Raw genomic sequence first — 21,286 nt, forward strand, 5'->3', positions numbered from 1 at the left:
GAGAGAAAGACAGAGAATCCCAAGCAGGCTGCACACTGTTAGTGTGGAGTCTGACATAGGGCACGAACTCATGAACCGTGAGATCATGACCTTAGCAGATATCAAAAGCTGGATGCTTAACCCACTGAGCCCCCCAGGAACCCCAAGAGACCTTTTTCTTTTTTACTGTTTATTCATTTTTAAGAGAGAGATAGAGCACGAACGGGGGAGGGGAAAAGAGAAGAAAGGGAGACACAGGATCCAAAGCAGGCTCCAGGCTCTGAGCAGTCAGCACAGAGTCTGACTTGGGGCTCGAGCTCACAAACCGTGAGATCACGACTTGAGCTGAAGTCTGCCGTCCAACCGACTGAGCCACTGGGGAGTCCCTCCCAAGAGGCCTTTTTATAGGTTTCCAAACTTTGCTGAACATTTAGGATCACCTGGGGAGTGGTTTAAAAAATCTTGATGCCCCTGACACCAATTAAATCAGAAGGGTGGGGAAGGTAGCAACACTTTTTCAAGATCCCCAGAGGATTCAAATATATCCACCAAAATTTGGAAATCCCTGTTCCATATATTTAAACATACACATTTGTACAAGCACACACAGGCGTGTGCAAGGTTTGTTTTTCACATAATTGGACCTTTTCTCCCTCCACTTAGTGTATCTTGGGCATCCTTCCGACATTTTTTGAAACTATGTATTCCTTATCATCTTTCTACCAGGGCTGGAATAAGGTTAATACATCAGAATGGTACTCGTGTCTTGTCTCTTGGATGGCAAAACACTTTACGTCCTACACTTCAAAAGGGTGGGAAGACGTATGTTGGTGTGAGAAAGCACCTTCATCTCCTACCCCTGAACTTCAATGTCTTCTTTCTGGTACTTTCGGTCTTCTCCTTGCTCTACCTGCTCCTTTAAAACATGCACGTCTTCCTTATGACCCTCCTGTCTCTCCTCTTTTTTTCTGTCAGTCTTTTAAATGCTTGTTCCCCAATCCATACTTCTGCTTCTCCGTGATCCACTTTTGGCCCCTGTGACCAGATTTCCATTCCCACTACTTCGATGAAGCAGCAATCCTGGCACTTACCGGTCAACAACAAGTGATGCCAGTGGCCTCCTTTCTGAAAGTCTTTTGCTTAGCTTTTCAGTAAGACACACTACCTAGAGCTGTTGTTTGACCTCTGTGATAGAAGTGTTCCCAGGATACGGTTCATTTAGGTACCTTATTGTCATCGGTATGCCCTCAAGGCACGTGGAAAAGCTTGGCCTCTACCTTCACACTGCGTCTCTTTCTCAGAACTCTATGATTCATGGCTTCAACCATCATATCTAAGATAATTCTCAGATCTAAATCACAAGCTTTTATCTCTTGCCTAAGCCCCAGTCACCTAACTTCTACTACTCACAGAACACTCCGACCTATATACACTATCACCTGAAAAGCTACATATACGAAAACCCATTTTCTACTGCATATGGGTTACCTCTTTCTTCTTTATTTCCATCAAGGGAACAAACAACTTAACTGACTGAGCCACCCAGGCACTGCCCCCCCACCCCCCGTTCTTAAACAAAACAAAACAAAGCATGATTGGGCAGGGAGAGCCTACACCGTGATTTAGACAGGACAAAGTCTTTAACCTCCCAATGGGGAGCTGTGGAGCAAAGAGCAAGAGTTTCTCAGTGGATGGAAATAGCCAGGCCACAGTACCCTCACTGTGCTCAGTCACTGGCTGGGGCTATCCAGGAAGAGTATGGCTTTGGTCTAAAGATGAGGGGGAGACTGAAAGCACTGGAGTTGTAGGATGTCAGCTAAATATCTGCTTGCAGCTAAATGGCAGGTTCTTTTTTGAAGGGACATCTAAATGGCACATCGCTATTCTCTTTACACCTTTCCTTTAGTGTGCTTTTCGGGCAGGTTTGGAAAAAATACTTTCTAAGTACCATACCTCGTTTGGGTGTTTACGATGGAATTCTTTTATTTGCTTGAGTCTGTTATAAAATTCGGCAAATTCATTGGGTCCTGAAATGGCATTGAGTTCCTCCTTCCGTAACCTACAATTTCAGGAAAAATCCAAAGAACATAGTACACAAAATCAGTCCTTTAATCGTGGCTCCTCAGAGGCATGAACTTCTGGACTAGCTGGGACTAGCACTTACCCATCCTTATCATCGTATAAATCCCGCAGGTTCCCACTGACTTCCATATACCTCTGAAAGGCAAACACAAAACCCATCAGAACAAAGTAATCTGGAACTATAGGGCTCAGCAACCAACAGGGCCCACTAGTCAAAGGTCAGGGAAACCTTGAGAGATGTGGTGTTAAAAGTTCCTGCGCTTTCTGGTACCCTTAACTGACAGCGCTGTTCCTGCTTAGTTTTTAAAACACGTCAAGGTGAAGACTACCTAAGTGACACGTTTTGAAGGGTGGAGTGTTCCTATATTTACATCCTACTGATACTTAACTTTCCCTGGAAGAGTCAGAGAATCACATAAGAGAGTCACCCTCTAAACAGCAGTTCCCACCCTCAAAAATAAAAGTTCCCTACCTCTTGAGGGTAGCTCAAGAGGACTTTCACTACTTGACAAAGCTTGACTGAGTGCACAGGCTAAATAAAAATCTCACAGCTTACTTTGGATTCAAACTCAAGATAGCACAGTTCCCTCTTCAAAACTTTTGGGACCAGATTTCACTTCAGAATTTGGAAATTTTAAGTTGGAAAATGATTATATATTATGCAACATCCCTACTGACATCTGGAACACATATTAGTAATCCCGCAATGAAAATGATGCATTATTTACTAAGTGGGATAAAGGCCATAAAAAGCCTTTTATCTGTTCAGGTCAGATTTTGCCACCAAGTAATTAAAAAACAAAAAAAAATACTGTCCCCATCCCCACCCAAAAAACATAGAAACTCTTTTGTTTTCACAGTATTTTTTGTAAAGTTTATTTTCTTTTTTTTTAACGTTTTATTTAGTTTTGAGACAGAGAGAGACAGAGCATGAACGGGGGAGGGTCAGAGAGAGGGAGACACAGAATCTGAAACAGGCTCCAGGCTCTGAGCGGTCAGCACAGAGCCCGACGCGGGGCTCAAACTCACTGACTGCGAGATCATGACCTGAGCCCAAGTCGGCCGCTTAACCGACTGAGCCACCCAGGCGCCCCAAGTTTATTTATTTTCAAAGGGAGAGGGAGAGGCAGGGAGAAAACCAAGCAGGCTCCATGCTATCAGCGCAGAGCCCTACGAGGGGCTCGACCCCATGAACTGTGAGATAATGCCTGAACCAAAAGCAAGACTTGGACACTTAAACTGACTGAGCCACCCAGGCGCCCCCATTTTCACAGTATTTTTGATTTGAGAATTTAGATAAGGAACTAGGAGCTAATAATACTAATCATTTCCTGCACCGAGAAACTCTGATTAGGTCTTTCAATCTTTTTTTTTTTTTTTTTAAGTATTTATTTAGGGGCACCTGGGTGGCTCAGTCGGTTGAGCATCCGACTGCAGTTCAGGTCATGGTCTCACAGTTGGAGCCCCCATCGGGCTCTGTGCTAACAGCTCAGTGCCTGGAGCCTGCTTCAGGTTCTGTATCCCTCTCTCTCTCTCTCTCTCTCTCTCTCCCTCTCTCTCTCTCTCTCTCTCTCTCTCTCTCCCCGCTCCCCTGCTCATGCTCTGCCTCTCTCTGTCTCTCAAAAATAAATAAATGTTCACACACAAAAAAATGTTTTAAGTATTTAAAATTTTTTAATTTTTTTTTTTTAATTTACTTTTGAGAGAGAGAGAGAGAGAGAGAGAGAGACAGAACACAAGCAGGGGAGGGCAGAGAGAGAGGGAGACACAGAATCCGAAGCAGGCTCCAGGCTCTGAGCTGTCAGCACAGAGCCCGACGTGGGGCTAGAACTCACGGACCGTGAGATCATGACCTGAGCCAAAGTCGGACGCTTAACTGACTGAGCTACCCAGGCGCCCCATAAAAAAAAATGTATTCATTTAGAGAGCAAGAGAGTACAAGTTGGGGTGCAGGGGGAGAGGAGAGAATCCCAAGCGGGCTCTGCGTTGTCAGTGCTGAGCCCTATGCAGGGTGTGAACTCATGAACCAAACCGTGAAATCATGATCTGAGCCGAAGTCAGATGCTCAACCTACTGAGCCACCCAGGCACCCCAGGTCTTTCAATTGTTTCTAAACAGATTTCAAATACATGCAAGAGAAGAGAGCACAGCATAATGAACCTTCATTTACCTATCACTCAGCATTAAAGGAGCAACTAAGTTGCATTAAGTTAATCAACATTTTGATTTTGATCCACTTTCTAAAAGTAAAACTGAACGAAGTAAATGCAATTTCGTAGGGAAAAACACTTCAAATACTTCAAAACAATACCTTGAGGGGAAAACACTAACATTGAGCATTCTTTTTGGGGGAGAAGGGATAGTACCTTTTGTGCCTGGGCCACTGACTTAACTATTCTTTGCACATCATGGGACAAGGGATGCTATGAATAAAAGGTCCCCATTCACAGAAGTGAGGAAGCGCAGTTCAGTATCCTCGGGTTTGGCAGCCGCGAGGACATCTCCAGGCAGACAACCCACGACCGGTCAGTCTGGTGGTTACCTTCCGCCAAGGTTCATGTTGGGACCCCGCACCCCGCCTCCCCTCTCTTTTCCAGCTCATCCCGACCCAAAGAGAAGCGGACAACGCAGTACTCACATCTTGCATGGCCCGCGTGCGGTGGTCGGAATTGATCTGGTCCCGGAGCTGAAGAAAAGCAAACGGTGACACAGATGCCGTTAGTCGGAATTCTGAAGGTGGAAAGGCCGCCGGAGGGCGGAGCTTACCCGCCCAGGTCCCAGCGGCTGCAGCCGAGGCCTCGGGGAGCGCGGCGCCTCCGGGGGCGGTAACCATGGCGGAGCTTGAAGAGGGAGCCCCGGAGGGAGCAGGAGGCCCGGAGCGGGAAGGGTCTGAGGGCCAAAGAAAGCTCCCCGAGGTTAAACACCGGAACGGGGCCCAGCCTCGACGTAGCCCTTGCCCAGGCCCCACTCACCGTGGACTTCTTAGTGAGCATCTCTTTGGCCATGACGTCCATGAGCCGTTCCTTTTCCTCATGATACCGCCGCTGCTGCTCTAGAATTGTCTCCATTTTTCCTCCGCCGCTGCACCTCGATTCACACCACCGACACGGCCGGAAACGACTCCCGCCGCTTTGCGCGCCCGCGCCCCGCGCTGAGCGTCCGGCTGCACCAAAGTTCCGCAGGTGCCGGAAGTGCCTCTGGGACTCGAAGAAAAGGGAGCCTCACAAGGAGAGCACAGTCCGTGCTGTCGAGATCGCCGCAGTGCCCCCTGCTGGCCGGAGGTGTGGCGGAGCGAGGCCGAGCGGTTTGCAGGTGCCTCTAGAGGGCGTCCAGAAATTCAGGAATCTGAGGTTAAGAGGCCGGCTTTCTGGGCTTTTACGAGGCGGGCAGGGCAGGCAGGGACATGGTGGACTGAGTAGTTGAAGAACGTGGATGGGAGCTGGGAGACCGGAACTTGAGTCTTTAGCTTTCATCGTGACCTCTGACAACGTTTTTCCCTTCAATGGACCTCAGTGTCCTTGTCAGTAAATTTTTTTTTTTTTTTAAAGAAATTCGCATGTGGAGGACACCTAATTGTCTGTAAGCAGGGGGCTCGTAAAATAAAATATGGTGGGGCGCCTGGGTGGCTCAACTGGTTAAGCCTTTGACTCTTGATTTCGGCTCAGGTCCTGATCTGGGATGGAGACCCACCCGTGGGGCTTCCTGCTAACAGCAGGGAGCCTGCTTGAGATTCTCTCTCTCCCTCTCTCTTCCCCTCCCCCGTGCACACATATGCTCTCTCTCTCTCTCTCTCAAAAATAAATAAACATTTAAAAAGTAATTGTCAAAAAAATTGAATTTATAAAAAAATAAAATATGGTACATCCGAGCAGTGAAATGCTAACAGCTTCATAAAAAAAGAATGAAGCAAATTTCTAGGTATGGAAATTAAGACATATTCCCATATAGTCAGACGTTCATAGCAGCATTATTTATAATCAACAAAAACTGGTTGCAGCCCCAACATCCATTAACTGGTGAATGGTAAACAAAATATGGGACATTATTCAGCAGTAAAGGAATGCTACAATATGAATGAACCATGAAAATATCACATTCACTAAAAGAAGCCATATACAAAAAATGTCATAGGGTATATGCAGATGTAATGTCCAGAAAGGCAAGTCTATGGAGATGCGTGGTTGTCGCTGGAGGTGAGAGCGAAGTGACAGTAAATTTGAGGGCGATAGAAATGTTCTCAAATTGGATTATGGCAATGGTTGTTCCACAACTGTATTAAATTTGCTCAAGGTAATTGAACTGTACACTCAAAGTGGGTGAATTTTATGGTATGTAACTTATCCCTCAATCAAGCTGTTAAGGGGATGCCTGGGTGGCTCAGTCGGTTAAGCAGCTGATTTTGGCTCACGTCATGAGCTTGCAGTTCATGGGTTCCAGACGCACATCGGGCTCTGGGCTGACAGCTCAGAGCCTGGACCCTGCTTCAGATTCTGTGTCTCCCTCGCTCTGTGCCCCTCCCCTACTCATGCGCCCTCTCTCTCTCTCTCTCTCTCTCTCTCTCCCTCTCTCTCTCAAAAATAAATAAATATTAAAAAATAAAAAATAAATAAATCTATTAAAAGAATCTATATGAACTCAATGAAGTTCAACACTAATTGTTAATGAGGAGACAGGAAGATCTGATACAGGAGGGAAATTTTTCTTTGTATATACCCAGCATGAAAAGTTTTTTTTCTTAACTTATACATGCATTATTTTTTCAAATTAAAAAATAAACTAAAAACTAAAAATGGAGAGGGGTGCCTACGTGGCTCAGTCAGTTGAGTGTCCAACTCTTGGTTTTGGCTCAGGTCATGATTTCTCAGTTTCATGGGTTTGAGACCTGCATCGGGCTCTGAGCTAACAGTGTGGAGCCTGCTTGGGATTTTTGCCTCCCTCTCTTTCTGTTCCTCCCTGACCTGCATTTTCTCTGTCTCTTAAAATAAATAAATAAATAAAAAACCAATCTAAAAATTAAGGGACGCCTAGGTGGCTCAGGTGATTAGGTGTCCAACTTCAGCTCAGGTCACGATCTGAAGATTTGTGGGTTTGAGCTCTGCATTGGGCTCTCCACTCTCAACTCAGAGCCTGCTTCAGATCCTCTGTCTCCCTCTCTCTCTCTGTCCCTCCCCCACTCTTGCTTTCTCTCTCAAAAATAAACATTTTAAAAAAGTCTAAAAATGGGATACCCAGGTAGCTCAGTCGGTTAAACATCTGATTTTGGCTCACATTATGATCTCACAGTTCGTGGGTTCCAGACCCGCGTCGGGCTCTGGGCTGACAGCTCAGAGCCTGGAGCCTGCTTCAGATTCTGTGTCTCCCTCTTTCTCTGCCCGCCCCCCTACTCATGCTCTGTCTCTCGAAAATAAATAAAACGTTAAAATAAATAAATAAATAAAATAAAAAAAGCCCTAAAAATTAAGACACACATATGTACATGCATGCTTAACAAAAAAGGAACTAGGAAGTTATAATATCTCCAGCAATTTTTAGTGATTTGCCTCTTCTCTTTACTTTTAGGAATTCTCCAATTTTTCTACAATGAGAACGCGTTGCTTTATGTTTTTCAAAGTTTGAAAAATAACGCAGGCATAATGACTCTCATCTTGCCTGCTGATGGGGTGTTGTGAGGGTTATATGTCTCAAAATTTAAACAAGATCTAAACCGCAGGGAGAGCACTCCAGGCAAAAGTCCTCCCCAGAGGCTTTTCTTGCACCTCTAGAAAAGAGGTGGGAAATCTCCATTCAAGATTGGAGAGACTGTGTTGGGGGACGGGGGGGGGGGGGGGGAGGATTTGGGATCTATGATATATCATCAAATATAAGATGTCATCAAATGTTAACTCCATCATTATGTTCCACTAAGAAAGACCAAAAATATTTTTCTTGAGATCAATGACACAGTACCTGTACATCTCTTTCTCTGAGGTGGGTGGACCACTTAAGCAAAACCATTCACCTTCCGTCCCCTAAAACCTCCTTCTCCGGTCTATCAAACCAGTCACCGAGTCCTGTCTTTTCCACTCCTGACGCCACCTGCCTCTTTATCTCTCACCTGGACCAGTGCACTAGCTTCCTACAGAGCCTGCTCATCTTACCCCTTCAATCCATTATTCATGCTGCAGTCAGAGTGATCATCTTATGCCCCTGCTGAAACATTTCCACTGGCTGCTTACCCGCAGGGTGAGGTCTGTTTAACTTGGCATTCGATTTTTTGTGACCTGGCTTCTGCCTGCCATTTTAGTCTCTTGGCACTTCCTCCAAATGAAATTACTCGCTGCTTCCCCAAAGCGCCATATGTTTTTTCAAGCCTCCCGTTCTTTGCACCAGCTGTTTTCTATGCTTGGACTACTCTTCCTCCACAAGTATTTATTGAACAAGTAGTAAGTGCCGGGAGTTGAAAATAGAAGGGTGAGCAAGGCAGGCGCGAGCCCAGCCTTCACAGAAGCCGTTGGGAGAAAGAGACAAAAATGTAAACATATAATTAATTATCAGTTGTAAGGACACATGTTGGGTATTTGTAAAGGTTTGTTGAAAAACGGCAACCACAGTCTCAGAAAGTTTAGGATTTGCATCGGGCCCGGGAGGCAGTCTGAAAATAATCCACCTGTGATTACCTAGGTGACTTTGGGGAACTGGCAAGCGGAGTCCGCACCTCTGTGAAATGGAAAAATGCCCGCCTCATAGGATTTCTGGGAGGATTTAGTATGAGATACATATGATCGCGTGGTTCTGCCGGACCGGAGGGCCCCTCCCCCACGAGACCCTAAGGTCCACTCGCTCTGCAGCTCGGGTCCCCACCCCAAGAGGCGGCGGGCAGGACAAGGAGTGCCCCAAACCGCGCGTGGCGGGAGCGCGCCCCCGACCGTCGGGGGGCCGAGGGCGGGGCAGGGGCCGCGGGCGACCGACACCCGGGGTGGGGAGCAGCGCTCCGCCCCATCTCCCCACTTTGGGGGACAACCCCCCTCGCTCACTCCCGCCTCCGCCCCTGAATCACGGGGGGGGGGGGGGGGGCGGGGCCGTGACCCATTCATGCCGGGAATCGGATCCAGATGTTCCCGCGGCGCGTGCAGCTGCATCCTTGCCTTTTTTGGCAAAAAACGTGCGGCCCCGAGCGGATCCCGGGCCGCCTCCGCTAATCCTCGGGAAGAGGGGGAAGGGGGCTGAGGGTCTGGGCCCAGACTGGGAATCCGCACCGGGTGTTCAGCGGGATTTGGGAAGAGCTGCCAGTGGAGGGGGGCGGTTTGTACTGGATGGGGAACCCACTGCCGACTCCGCTCCCGTCCGGGACCTCCCCCAAGCCCCCTCCCTTCCCCACCCGGAGGAAAAAGTCCTTCGCCAGCAGAGGGGAGGTTGGCGGAGCCTGAGATGGACAGTAGCAGCGACGGGATCCCCGTTCTCCGGAGGTTTCCCATCCCAGCAGCTTCCTCCTCTGCCCTGCACGGAGGAGGTCTGGAAAAGCCTCAGAGCCTCCCTGTCTGCCAGGGAACCTTCCTCCCCCGCCCCCTCCCCCCCCACCCCCCCGCCAAACCCAGACAAACACACAGAGGCCTTCGCTTCCTCACACTGCTTTATTGCAGAATCTGGAAGGGCGGGGTGAGCCAGTCCCACCCCCTCTGCCCATCTCCGGGCAGAATGGAGCTCAAATGAAAGGAGAAAACACTCGACAGATACCGGATGGGCAAAACCCTGTGCTCTAGGACCCCTTTAAAGTGTGAACGCTGGTTTTGCTGTCCAGAGAGCCCCAGCCCCGAGGCTAGATTGGGATGACGGTGGGGAGGGTCAAACCTGAATATAGCCCACTTTTGAGGACTTCTCAGGCACCCACAGAGGACCTAACGTCTCAGGAAGGAAGTCTAGATCAAAGGGGGCCTGGGCCCCAGAGTCCAGGTTTAGACGGCTGGGTCTAGAGCCCTGATTTGGGGAGAGGGCTTGGGATCTGGGAACCCAGACTGTAGGGGGAGTCTAGGTTGGCAGAGGGGATTTGAATCATGGAGGCTCCATAAGAGCCCAGGTTTGGGAGCCCTGGGTCAGGGAGTACCGGTTTGGGATGTGGGAGCAGGGAGGCTGAATCCTGAAGCCCAGGAGGAGCCCCAATTTGGGGGTGGGGGGTGGGGCTGGGTCCCAAAGGTGGTTTGGAAAAGGAGCCTTAGTCCTGGAGCCCTGGTTTGGGAGGCCCTGGGCCCAGGAGTCCTGGCTCAGGGCCCTGCCTGGCTGCAGCCCTGGCACAGTACTTGGTCTCCATCCGGCACGAAGCCTTGACCCACCAGGGAGGTGGAGCAGCGGGCACAGGAGAAGCAGCTGTGGTGCCAGTGGCGGTCTTCAAAGGACACATACTTGCCTCCACCGAGTCCTGGGGGGAGGCCGGAGGTTAGCTCTGCAGATCCGGAGCGCAGTCCTGTCCCTCAGCCTCACCCAACACCAGATCCCATTCCCTTGCTTGCACCCTACCCGCTCTGTCCTTTGACCTCTGTCCCACCTGTGATGGGGCGCTTGCAGCTGCTGCACTTGGGTGCAAAGAGTTCTCCAAAACAGGCCACGCAGTATGGATCGTCGTCCCGGGAGGTGAACTGTTGCCCTGCCAGGGGCGTCTGGCACCCTGTGCAGACCAGGCATTCTCGATGCCAGGGCTGGTCACGGTATGTCACGCCACCCTGTGTCAGCGTCTACGGGGGCAGCATCTGTCAGTGGGAGGGAGTGGCGGTTCCCACCCCACAACAGAGCCTGGCTCACCCCCACCCCACTGGCCCAGCCCCCACCTTGCTGCAGCGGGCGCAGCGAGGCGCAAACTTGTTCTCATAGCAGGGCACGCAGTAGTGAGCACCCTTGTCGGGCACAAAGGAACGGGAGCCCAGCGGCTGCTCACAGCCACTGCACAGGAAGCAGTGCTCGTGCCACGTCTGGCCTCCATATTCCAGCTTCCGGGACCCTGTGGGGAACAGGGGTCCCACTCAGAGGCTGTGTCCTAAGCTCCTGAGTGCCACCCTCTGCTACCCTCCCAAGGAGGGTCCCCGCTGTTCCCACAGCCTAAGCAGGGTGGCATCCATGCACATGCAGCAGGACCCTGGCCCCATATACGGCACATGCTACCCTCCCCCGAACACTGCACAGACTCGCTGGGCACATGCTAGGCTCCCAGAAACTAGACACGAGGAGTTGGCATATGCGAAGTCCCCATGTGTAGCAGATATGACTGTCTCAGCATACGCCAGGCCTCCATGTCACAGGCATGATGACTCGGTACACGCTAAGCCCTTATATGCCAGACATGATGGTTTGAGCACGCCACAACGATCCTACATATACTAGCCAAGCAAGTCTTTGCCCACACAGAATTCTAATGCCCCGGACGTGATCGATCCAGTACACGCTAAGCCTTGACATGTCCTAACAATGTCATTCTCCACACGTCCTCAAGCCTCACGTAACTATGAGGCATGAGGGTCACCACACACGTGAGCCCTCTGTTTATCTGCTTCTGCACACACCAAGCCCCAATGCACCAAGCACGATGGTCTCCTTGCACTTCTCGCTTCTGCATGTACCACACGTGCAGGCGCTCATACGTGCTAAGCGCCCCGGCGTGTACCAAGCCTGTCCGTCTGCCCATACACGGTCAACTCACAGGCGCGTAGCAGGCCTGCTGGTGCGGCACACGCCAAACCCTCAGGAATGTACCAAGCTTGTCCGTTCTTGTACATGCTCCGCTTTCATGTGTACAGCTGGGTGTGCCAGTCCCCGTGCATGCTAATCTCCCGGGAGCACACGGGCACGACCCATCCTGTATACACCGAATTTCCAGAAAGATGCTGTGTGTGCAGGTGTTAAGCATAGTCAGCCTCCGCATACGCACCATGCATGTGCCAGTCCCTTGTGTGTGCAAGAACCCTACCCAGATGCAGGCACCCGGTCCCACACACGGCGAGCCCCCCGGGGGACGTACCAGGCATGACGGGCTCCCCGCAGGCGGAGCACTGCGACGAGAAGGCGCTGCAGTAGCAGTCATTGCAGAGCAGCTCCCCGTCCTGGCAAGTGAAGGGCTCATCGGCCAGTGAGCGCTGGCAGCGGCAGCAGCGGAAGCAGCCCTCGTGGAAGTGGCGGTCTTCGTAGAACAGCTCCTGCGGGGCGTGTGGCAAGGGACACTGGCACCTTTGCCCCCTCCGCCAGCCTCCACCCACTCCTTGCCCTGTCAGGTCCAGTCCTTACCCTTGAGTCATGCCCGATAAGCTGCTGGCACTCAGCACACGTGTTAGCGAAGGTATTGTCATAGCAGGGCACACAGTAGGGGCCGTCGTCCGTCTGGATGTATTTGCGGCCATACAGGGACTCGCTGCATTTCGCACAGTCAAAGGACTCGCTCATGGTGGCTATGAGTGCGCCCTGCCAGGGGCAAAAGGTGGGGCGTGGGTCACCCAGAGGGGCTGTGACTCAGCCCCTTGTAAAAGCCTTTTGCAAGAGACCAGGCATAAGAAATGCCAGGTCAGAACAGGTGGTGAAGAGGAAGGGCTGCTTCTGGAAACCGAGGAGTCTGGCACATTTGTTCTCTTTCTTTTTTGTTTTTAACGTTTATTTTTTTGAGGGAGAGAAAGCGTGCAGGCGTGCACGCATGCGCACACACGCACACACGCACGAGCAGAGGAGGGGCACAGAGAGGGAGACACAAAATCCAAAGCAGGCTCCAGGCTGAACTGTCAGCACAGAACCCGACGTGGGGCTCGAACCCATGAACTGCGAGATCATGACCTGAGTCAAAGTCTGACGCTCAACCAACAGAGCCACCCAGGCATCCCTCTTTTTTTTTTTTTTTTAACCAATTAGTTAATTATTTGAGAGAGAGAGAGAGAGAGAGCACTCACAGGAGCGGGGATGGGGGGAGAAGGGCAGAGGGATATAGATAATCTCAAGCAGGTTCCACACTCAGCGAGGAGCCAGATGCGGGGCTCAATCCCATGATCCCGTGATCAGGGATCAAAATAAAGAGTAGGACACTCAACTGACTGAGCTACCCAGGCACCCCCTGCATGTTTATTTCTGCATTTAATGGGGGTTCGGGGCGGGGGGGGGGGGAGGAGGGAGAGAAGGGGTCAGGAAAAAAAATCAGGAAGCAGAAGTTGTTTTCTTATCTGGGCCCTGGCAGATCTGGGGGGAGGGGGCTTTTCCTGGGTCAGTGACTCATTTCCTGCCCCAGCCTGAGTGTAGCTTCCACTGTTCCTACTGTCCCTGAGGGGACAACAGCAGGGGCAGGGAGCCACCCCACTCTATGTCCCATATAAACAGCACCCCCACCCTCTCTTGACTCCCAGGAAGGAGCCCTAGTGACATGGAAAAAGGAACCTCTAGTCAGAGCTCCGGAGTGAGGAGCATAGGGACATGAATGGGGTGTGTAGAAGGATGTTGGGTCGCGAATGGCGGAGGTGGAAGTCACCTCGGGCCTCCCTCCTGCAGAATCAGCCCAAGCAAGGACTTGAGAGGCTCAGCCTAGGTTTAAGCAGGAAGGAAGTCCTGCAAGCTGGACACAGCCAAGCTTCCCCAGCTGGACCCTCTGCCCTCACCCCCCCTCCGGCCCCTGCGGGGTCTCTGGTCACACCAGCCTGGGCAGCCTTGGCCTGCAACATATGCAGCAGCTGTGGCGGCGCAGATGGCCAGATGTCAGGTTTGACCAACAACAGGGGAGAGAAGAAGGAATGGAGATGCCAGGGGAGGGAGAGGTAAACTAAAGATGGAGGTTATGCAGCGTGCCGCCTGCCATCTCCGACGGGGATCCGCTCCTGGCAGTTCTTTCCATCCCCTGGGGTCATTACTTCCCACCCCCTGCCTCTGGGAGAAACAGCCTCTCCCCAGCTTTTCTGGTTTCTAAGGGTTTGGGGCAGGGGGAGTGGAGGGTGAGAGTGGGAGCCACAGGAGACACTTTCTCCCCAATCAGGCCCCCTCTCGGGTGGGGAGTCAGGCAGGGGGGAGCCCTGAGAGCTGCTGTTGCAGACACCCAGCCCCCACCAAACCTCAGACACTTTCCATTTTCTCAGGAACAAAGCATGTTTGTGGGATGAGGTCATACACACAGCTGCCTCTGGAACAGGAGCATGGGGAGTGTGGGGGGGGGGTAGGGAAGTGGGGTTCTCAGTCCCTTCTGCTGCCCCTGACTCGTCTCAAGCCCCAGATTCGGAGCTCCCCACCCCCAGCCTCCTCCATCATGAAGTCTGCTCTCTAAGGGCTTGGATCCTAGGGTGGGTGGAGAGGAACTACCAGGACTCAGAGGAAGGGGATGTTCCCACAGCTTCAGAGGAGCCTGGGGAGGACAAAGGAACCCACCAAACCCACTACCCCCTCCCCCCATTCACCCCAGTAACTGGCAGTCCCCAGAGCCTGCCCAGGCTCAAGTGGAGGGAAAGACCTCCTCTTCTCAGCCACCCCCAGTGGGAAATTCTGGCCAAGAAGCATTGCTCTGGCTTGGAGTTCAGACTCCAGGCGCCAGCAAATGCCCCAAGCCTGGAGGGCCTGGCTCTTGAAGGGATGGTTTGTGAACTCAAAACTTCCCTTCTGTACAATGGGGGGGGGGGGGCACAAAGTTCGTACCCAGGGCCAGGCCATGAGGCCTCCAGGGGCTGGGGTCTTCAGAGAGGTGACTTCTGGGGCAGAGTTGTGCTGTAGGGTAGAGCGTAGCCCTCTTTCTCAGTCCGCTCCCTACCAGTCGGGCCTGGGTTTCCTCTGGCCCAACATCTGAGTGTCGTCTGGGCTGTCAGCCACTGGGCAGCAGGGGGCCACACAGGTGGAGTGTGGCTACGGTCTGTCCAGGGGTGCCCTGGGTCTTTTCCTTCCTTCCTGGCTTGGCCCACAGCAGCCATCACCTTCCCAGGCCCAGGCTAGCTCTGGGGCCATCCCCTGGGATGCAGTCACCACTCTGAGACAGGGGCACCCCAAATAGGGTATGAGCATGGCTTCTGTTTCCTTCCCAGAATTCCCTAGTCCCTAGTCCGTCCAGCTGGGCTTTAATGAGGACAGTGAAGGGCACTATCAAGGCCCACCTGTCCCTGCCCATCCCCCTTCCTCCCCATCTCCCTCTCACTTTCCCTGGCAGGGCTAAGGGAGCTTAGCCCTTAGGAAGAGAGCCAATCTTATTTTCCTTCACGGCTAGTGTGTGTGTGTGTGTGTGTGCGCGCGTGTGCACGCTCGAGCACAGGGTAGACTGCTCAGTCTGCCAGATGGCTCTCAGCCCCTGCTCCCACCAATATGCACATGCACACACACACACACACACACACACACACTTCACTCCTACACCTGACCCAGACACACACGTCTGGCACCTCCCAGAGCTCAGAATGGCTGTGGCACGTAGTGATAGAGGCCCAAATGTGGCATGTGGATCTGAATCCTGACTTGTTGTTCACTTACTATTTGGGTGATCTTGGGCAAGTCACTGAAGCTCCTGGGCCTATTTTCTTATCTAAGACTACCTCCTACTCCTGGGGTTGTCGTTAGGCTTAAATGTTGGTGCTTGGAAAGCACCTGGCAAAAAGTGAATAGTCGGTAAATGGTAGCCATCGGTGTCTCACTCACACTGGGGTCAGTCAAGTTTCTGAGCCAGGCCTGGGTCAGGGAGCTGGCCTGGGTTTTGATCTGGACATTCCCAGGGTAAACCCAGGGAGAGAACAAAGAGGGACCCCCCCCCCCCCAACCAACTTCCAGTTCTGCTGGGGGAAGCAAAGAGGCCCAGGTTATGGGGCTGGCTGAGGAGGTCAGCGGGGCCAGCCTGATCCCAGTGAGCGTAACTCTGAGACCCCTCACACAGGTACGCAGGTGTTCACACAAAGTGTGGCCTCTCACAAAGTGCAACCCCAGCCACCATTTCACTGGATCTCACAAAAGGCAGGCAGGCTAGGGTACCATCCCCATCTTACAGTTGAGTACAGAAACCGGCGACAAGCCAGGCCCAAGGTCACTCAGGTCTCAGAGAGGCCAGGTTCCCTGCTTTCCAGCCTGGAGCCCTTTCCTGTTTGTCTCTCTAAAAATGCTGCAGTGGTGGTAAAGAGGGTGGTCAACATTAAGAGCAGGGACACAGGAGACACTTGGTGACATCACTAGCACAGGAGCCTGACTCTTCTTCCCAGCTGCTAACCCCGCGATTGGAAGACAACCAGAAGCCCTTCCAACTACCCATGCCAACCCCTCAACTCTCCCCCGCCCCCACCTCCACCCTATACTGTCCAGGAGGACCCTGGCGAGGCCCCACAGCTGTGAGTCAGGATCAGCTCAGACCCCTCCCCCCCCAAGTCCCAGGAACTGACAGGAGATTTAAGGGGAGAAACCTAACTCTCCTCACCCCCCACATCCTGCTATCAGGCACCAACCCCAAACTCTCCCTTCTCCCCTCCCCTCCCCCCATGGGGCCTGGGAGTCAGAGCAGTTTAGGGGAAGGGGGGGGGGTGGGAAGCAGGATCCAGCAGCTGCTCTGGGGACGGGAGAGGAACAGTTCATTCACCCCGGATCCCCCAGGGCTGAAGCAGTGCGTCCAAGATTTGAGTTTAAAAATAAGTTGGGGCTGTCTTGGTGTATGCCTGGGGCTCCTTTTTGATCTCAGTCTGTCTCAGGTCCTCTGCCTCACAGGGGCTTGGCTGGCCCAGAGTTTCTGTTTCTCCACATCCTTGCTTCCCAGTCTTTTCAGGCCTGAGTCTCTCCAGGTCTGACCCAAGCTGTCAGTGCACCTCCGTCAGAGCCAGCTCTGCCCCACTCAGCATGTCTGTGTCTCTGCACACTTCAGCTGTCTTTATGTTTTGGGTGGGCTAGTCATCTCGCAAGGGCCCGGCTCTGCGGATTTCTACCTCTGTACACCCAAGTCTTGGTATCTGAGGGTCTCCTAGGGGTTCCCACCACCCCTTCTCTCTCTTAACATCTCTGTTCCTGAGCGTCTCTGTCTCCAGTTTCTGGACTTCTCCATAGGCCTCACAGAGGCAGATCTACCACAAGGCTAAAGAAGCTTAGGCTTCAAGGGCCCCTTACTTGTCCAGGACCCCGCAAGGCCCTGGGAAGGGCGCTACAGCGTGTTCACTGGGATCACTGTATGCTTCTCCTTCAAATGCTCCGTTCCACAAAACCTGGGTCCCTCCCTATGCCTCCGGTCGGCTCTCGGTGACTCTACGCCCAAGTCTCTGTCCCTGCTTCGGGCATCCCTGAGCCTCCCCCTATCTAAGCCTATCGCTCGTATCCCTGTCTCGCTCTCGCTCCATCGGCCTTTCTGGGAGCCTCAGTTTCTCGAACCCTCTCGGTCCCTCGCTCGACTCTGGCTTCTCCGTTTCAAACTTGGCCCCCTCCCCCCGCCAAGTCTCGAAGCAGCCCCCGCCCGGCCGCCGGGCGGCCGGGATCCGTGCGATCCGGGGGCGCCCTCCGGGCTCAGCGCCCCCGCGCCTCCCGCTCCAAGTGCGTCCGCAGGTTATCGCGGCCGGACCCGGGCGGGGGGCGGGGGCCGGGGCCCAGAGCGGGGATTCGGCGCCGGGTACGGCGGGGAGCTCACCTCGAAGCGGGCGGCGGGAGCGGGGAAGCCGGGCCGCGCGTCCCTCGGCGGCGGCTCGTACCTGCGGGCCGGGCCGAGCGGGGGCCGAGCGCGCCGCCGGTGAGGGTGCCGGCTGCACACGGACTGTGTGGGCGAGTGGGAGCTCGGCCCCAACCCCTCCCCGAGGAAGTGCGCGCGGGGCCCGCCCCGCCCGGACCCCGCCTCCGGCCGCCCCTGCCCGCAGAGTGCGGACCCCGCCCCGGCCCCGCATCCCGCAGGCTGGGGGCCAGACCCCGCCCACACCTCCTCTTTGGGCCCGATCCCGCCCCAGGGCCCCTCGGCCCGCCCAGTCTAACCTGGCTCTCCCTACCTCCCCGGGCCGCCAGGACCCCGCCCCCGTCCCCTCCCTGCTTTCTCTGTCCTCACTCCCAGCCTCCCCCACGCCTCCCACCAGCAGCCAGCGGGAGACGGCTGTACTCGGTCTCAGGCGAGGGGTACGGGACCCAGCCGAACAAGGTCCACTAGGGGACCAAGAGTCCACATGCCATCTTCATGTTCCCCCCCCCCCCCCAGCTTACCCCCAGGGGTCACACGTAGCCCGAGTTTGTAAAAGAGGACTTCAGCCCGCAAGAGCGGGTGCTTTTGACTGCTGTCATGGCTCTTATTAGCGGGAACCAAGGTGTTCTCAGGAAACAAGGAGTGAAGAGAGGACCCCCAACCCTGGTCAGAGCCTGGACCTTCAAAGGGCTTGATTTCACAACTCTGGGGGCCAAAAACAGAGGTCACCACCTCCTCACCTCCAGCTGTACCCTGGGACAGACGAGCTAGGCCTTGGGTTCCACAATGCCCAGGAATAGTTTTGACCTTTGAGGCCCAGGGGAGTCCCTAGTCCTTGGCCCCACGATTTTTGGGTTTCTCAGGGAGGGGTGTGAGGAATGTGCAGGGATGGGGCACTGCAGGCGGCAGTGTGGAGGGAAGTGGAGGGAACCACCCAGTGTGGAGGGAAGTGGAGGGAACTGTAGAGGTGGGGAGGAGGACTCCTCACCTCTACAGTTTCCAATCCTCTGGCTTCCTCCCTGTGCCTGGGAGGGAGGACTGGCGGCTGCCAGGGACACAAGGCCCCTCCAGGTCCTTGAGGCCACCCCCCCTGGGATCCTCAGGCTTGTCACTAGGCATAAATAGCCTCGATCTGGTAGGATGGGGGAGGGAGGAGGAGGTTCTGCTGTGCTGTTTGGAAAACAAGAGACAACAAACCAACCCTAGAAATAACCTCAGCCTCTAGAGTAAGAGATGCCCTCAGAGGCTCTCCCATCCCCCAGGCTGGATCCAGCCAAGCTTTCAGAGCACAGACTCATTCCCTCCCAGGCTGGGGCTCCTGAGTACCTTCCTCTCCCATCTCTAAATCATATGCCTGCCTTCCTGGGTACCAAGTCACCCCCGAGGCCAGGTTTCCTTCCAAAATTAAACCAGTTGTTTGTGTATTATTGTACCTGATGCCTAGACTGTAAGTTGCATGAGGGCAGGGACAGGTTTCTTCTTACTCACTCCTGTATTCCCCGTACCTGCTCCAAGGTCTGGCACATAATTAACACCTGATGAATGAAGGAATGACAGATGCTGCTTCAGTTTCAACTCTCCTCCACCCCAGTTTGGATCACAGGTACCTGCTATCTGAAGTCCAGAGGGTGAACAGCCAGCCCATGGGTGCGCCCTTTCTCTGGGCTTTGTCTTGAAGATGTAGAAGACTCCTGGCCCTGGGGAGGGCAGGGAAGATTGCCAGGTTGGAGAGATGACAAGAAGGGGTCTGCTCTGGGGTGAAGGGAGGCAAAGATGAGTAGCCTTCAGAGAGGGAGGGGTTATGACTAAGGAAGGTGCTGGATCAAAGGTAGAGTTGGGGGTCTCTGGTATTTACTCATGGCTTGAATCTCTGCTGAACAGCCTTTATAAGAGCCAGTAATTCCTGAGATCTTTGCACCGATCTCTGCCTAAGCACTTTGCATATATTAGTGTACTTGATTTTCCAACAACGGTATGCAATATATATTTTTTAATATATTTTTAAATATTTATTTTTGAGAGAGAGAGAGAGAGAGAGAGAGAGAGGCAGAATCTGAAGCAGGCTCCAGGCTTTGAACTGTCAACACAGAGCCCGACATAGGGCTTGAACTCACGAACTGCAAGGCTCATGACTGAGCCTACGTCAGAGGTTCAGCTGACTGAGCCACCCAGGTGCCGCATGAAATATGTATTCTTATACCCATTTTAAGGATGAGAAGATGGAGGTACAGAGAGAGTGAGTTAACTTGCCAAGGGCAACACAGCTACTAATAGCAAAGCCTGGATTCATATCCAGTCAAATGTCAAAGCTCCTTATGCCAAAAGAGCTTAACTGTCAGGCCCTGCAGCCTCTTAAGTCATTCAACCGTATTAAGCCTCAGTCTGCTTCTCTGTTAAGAGTAGTGGACTCCCCTGTCTCACAGCATTCTTGTGAGTCTTGAAGGAAGGTACACAGTAGGCATTGAAGAGGTGGGACTCCCGCCCTGCCCAACATATTCCTTCTCATGGTCAGTTGTTAAGTTTCTGCTGCTGGGGCCAGGAATCTGGAAGCCAGAGAAAATTAGATTTCTGACTTGGCTCAGCCTGGGGGAGGGACGCTGGTGTAGGGCAGGGGCTTTGTCCTTTCCCCTCCCCATTTCTAGCTCCCGAGTGGGCTCACATTTCTGTTGGTCCAGGAGGACAACGTGCCCCAGGAAGGTCTAGGGATCAGCCACATGGACTCCTTGTTCCCGTTTCCCATCAGTCCACCCCCACCCTCCCTGTAGGGAACAGGTGTATTTGAGCAGAGGCTGGAAGCAGAGCCTGATGGCTGTATGACTAGCCTTGGGTGAGTGGGAGCTGGTTGTCTCTTCACCCACCAAGGAGGCCCCCACACACCCTTTCTTATCTTGTGGTGGAAGGGGGCTTGTTCAGGGTCTCCCAGCCATCTTTCACCTTGGAAGTGTTTTTAAGACAAGGCGACAGCCTGATAACTGATAACTGACAGGTTTCTCATGGTTTCCTCTGGGTGCTGAATCACTCCTTGATGCTTGTGATCACAAGCCCTCCTTCCCCCAGTGAGAAAACTTCCTTCCTTCTCTGGGCGTATTGCCTGCTCTTACCCATTGGGCTGCCTGGAGCCCCTGCCAGACTTCATGGCTTAGCAGACAGCGTCTTTTAGATTGCCCAGAAACAGTCTTCTCATGCCCCCAAACCTGGTGATGCTCTGTGGGTGCAGAGGGTGAAATGAATATGTGTGTGTGGGTGGGTGGGGGAGTGGGTAGAGGGAGAGCTAACATGTTAAATACTGACTATATGCAGGGCACCATGCTAAGTGCTAGTCGTTGCCTCCTTGGGTTCTCACAAAAGCCACAGGAGTCGGTTATATTATTATCGCTATTTGATAGAGTAGGACACGGGGCTCAGAGAATTTGACGATGTGGCCCTAAATCCAAGCTGATAGGTTGTGGGTGTGCAATTCAATTCCAGGGCTGATTCTTGGGCCCACTTAATTGAGCTGAGACTGGGAAGGTGGGCTAAATCATGAAGGACCTTGTGTTTCAATGGTTAAGTCACAAATGAGGTGGAAGTTTGTTAACATATGTGCCTGCGTTGGGCAAGGCTTGGACGAACAGGCAGGGAAAAACTTGTCACGTGGCCGAT

At 53.0% G+C, this 21,286-nt stretch overlaps 2 protein-coding genes across 2 annotated transcripts in view; both read right to left on the reverse strand.

The window, feature by feature from the left end:
• Positions 1-5,213, reverse strand: part of SF3A3 (splicing factor 3a subunit 3) — a 24,294-nt gene extending 19,081 nt beyond the window's left edge. The window contains exons 1-4 of the mRNA XM_007092492.3: positions 5,034-5,213; positions 4,700-4,747; positions 2,144-2,196; positions 1,933-2,038 (exon numbers count right to left, since the gene is read on the reverse strand). Of these exons, the coding sequence (XP_007092554.1) occupies positions 1,933-2,038; positions 2,144-2,196; positions 4,700-4,747; positions 5,034-5,129 (303 nt within the window). The 5' untranslated portion in view covers positions 5,130-5,213. The remainder of the gene's footprint in view (positions 1-1,932; positions 2,039-2,143; positions 2,197-4,699; positions 4,748-5,033) is intronic.
• A 4,439-nt stretch (positions 5,214-9,652) lies between these two features.
• FHL3 (four and a half LIM domains 3) lies at positions 9,653-17,756 on the reverse strand. Its single transcript, XM_042996691.1, has 6 exons — positions 17,609-17,756; positions 12,307-12,480; positions 12,044-12,218; positions 10,860-11,029; positions 10,580-10,766; positions 9,653-10,453 (listed from the first exon to the last, which is right to left on the reverse strand). The coding sequence occupies exons 2-6, from the start codon at positions 12,460-12,462 to the stop codon at positions 10,299-10,301; spliced, it is 843 nt and encodes a 280-aa protein (XP_042852625.1). The 5' UTR covers positions 12,463-12,480; positions 17,609-17,756; the 3' UTR covers positions 9,653-10,298.
• Between the last annotated feature and the right edge of the window lie 3,530 nt (positions 17,757-21,286).

This window comes from Panthera tigris, chromosome C1, assembly GCF_018350195.1.
Source record: "Panthera tigris isolate Pti1 chromosome C1, P.tigris_Pti1_mat1.1, whole genome shotgun sequence".
NCBI classification, from domain to species: domain Eukaryota; kingdom Metazoa; phylum Chordata; class Mammalia; order Carnivora; family Felidae; genus Panthera; species Panthera tigris.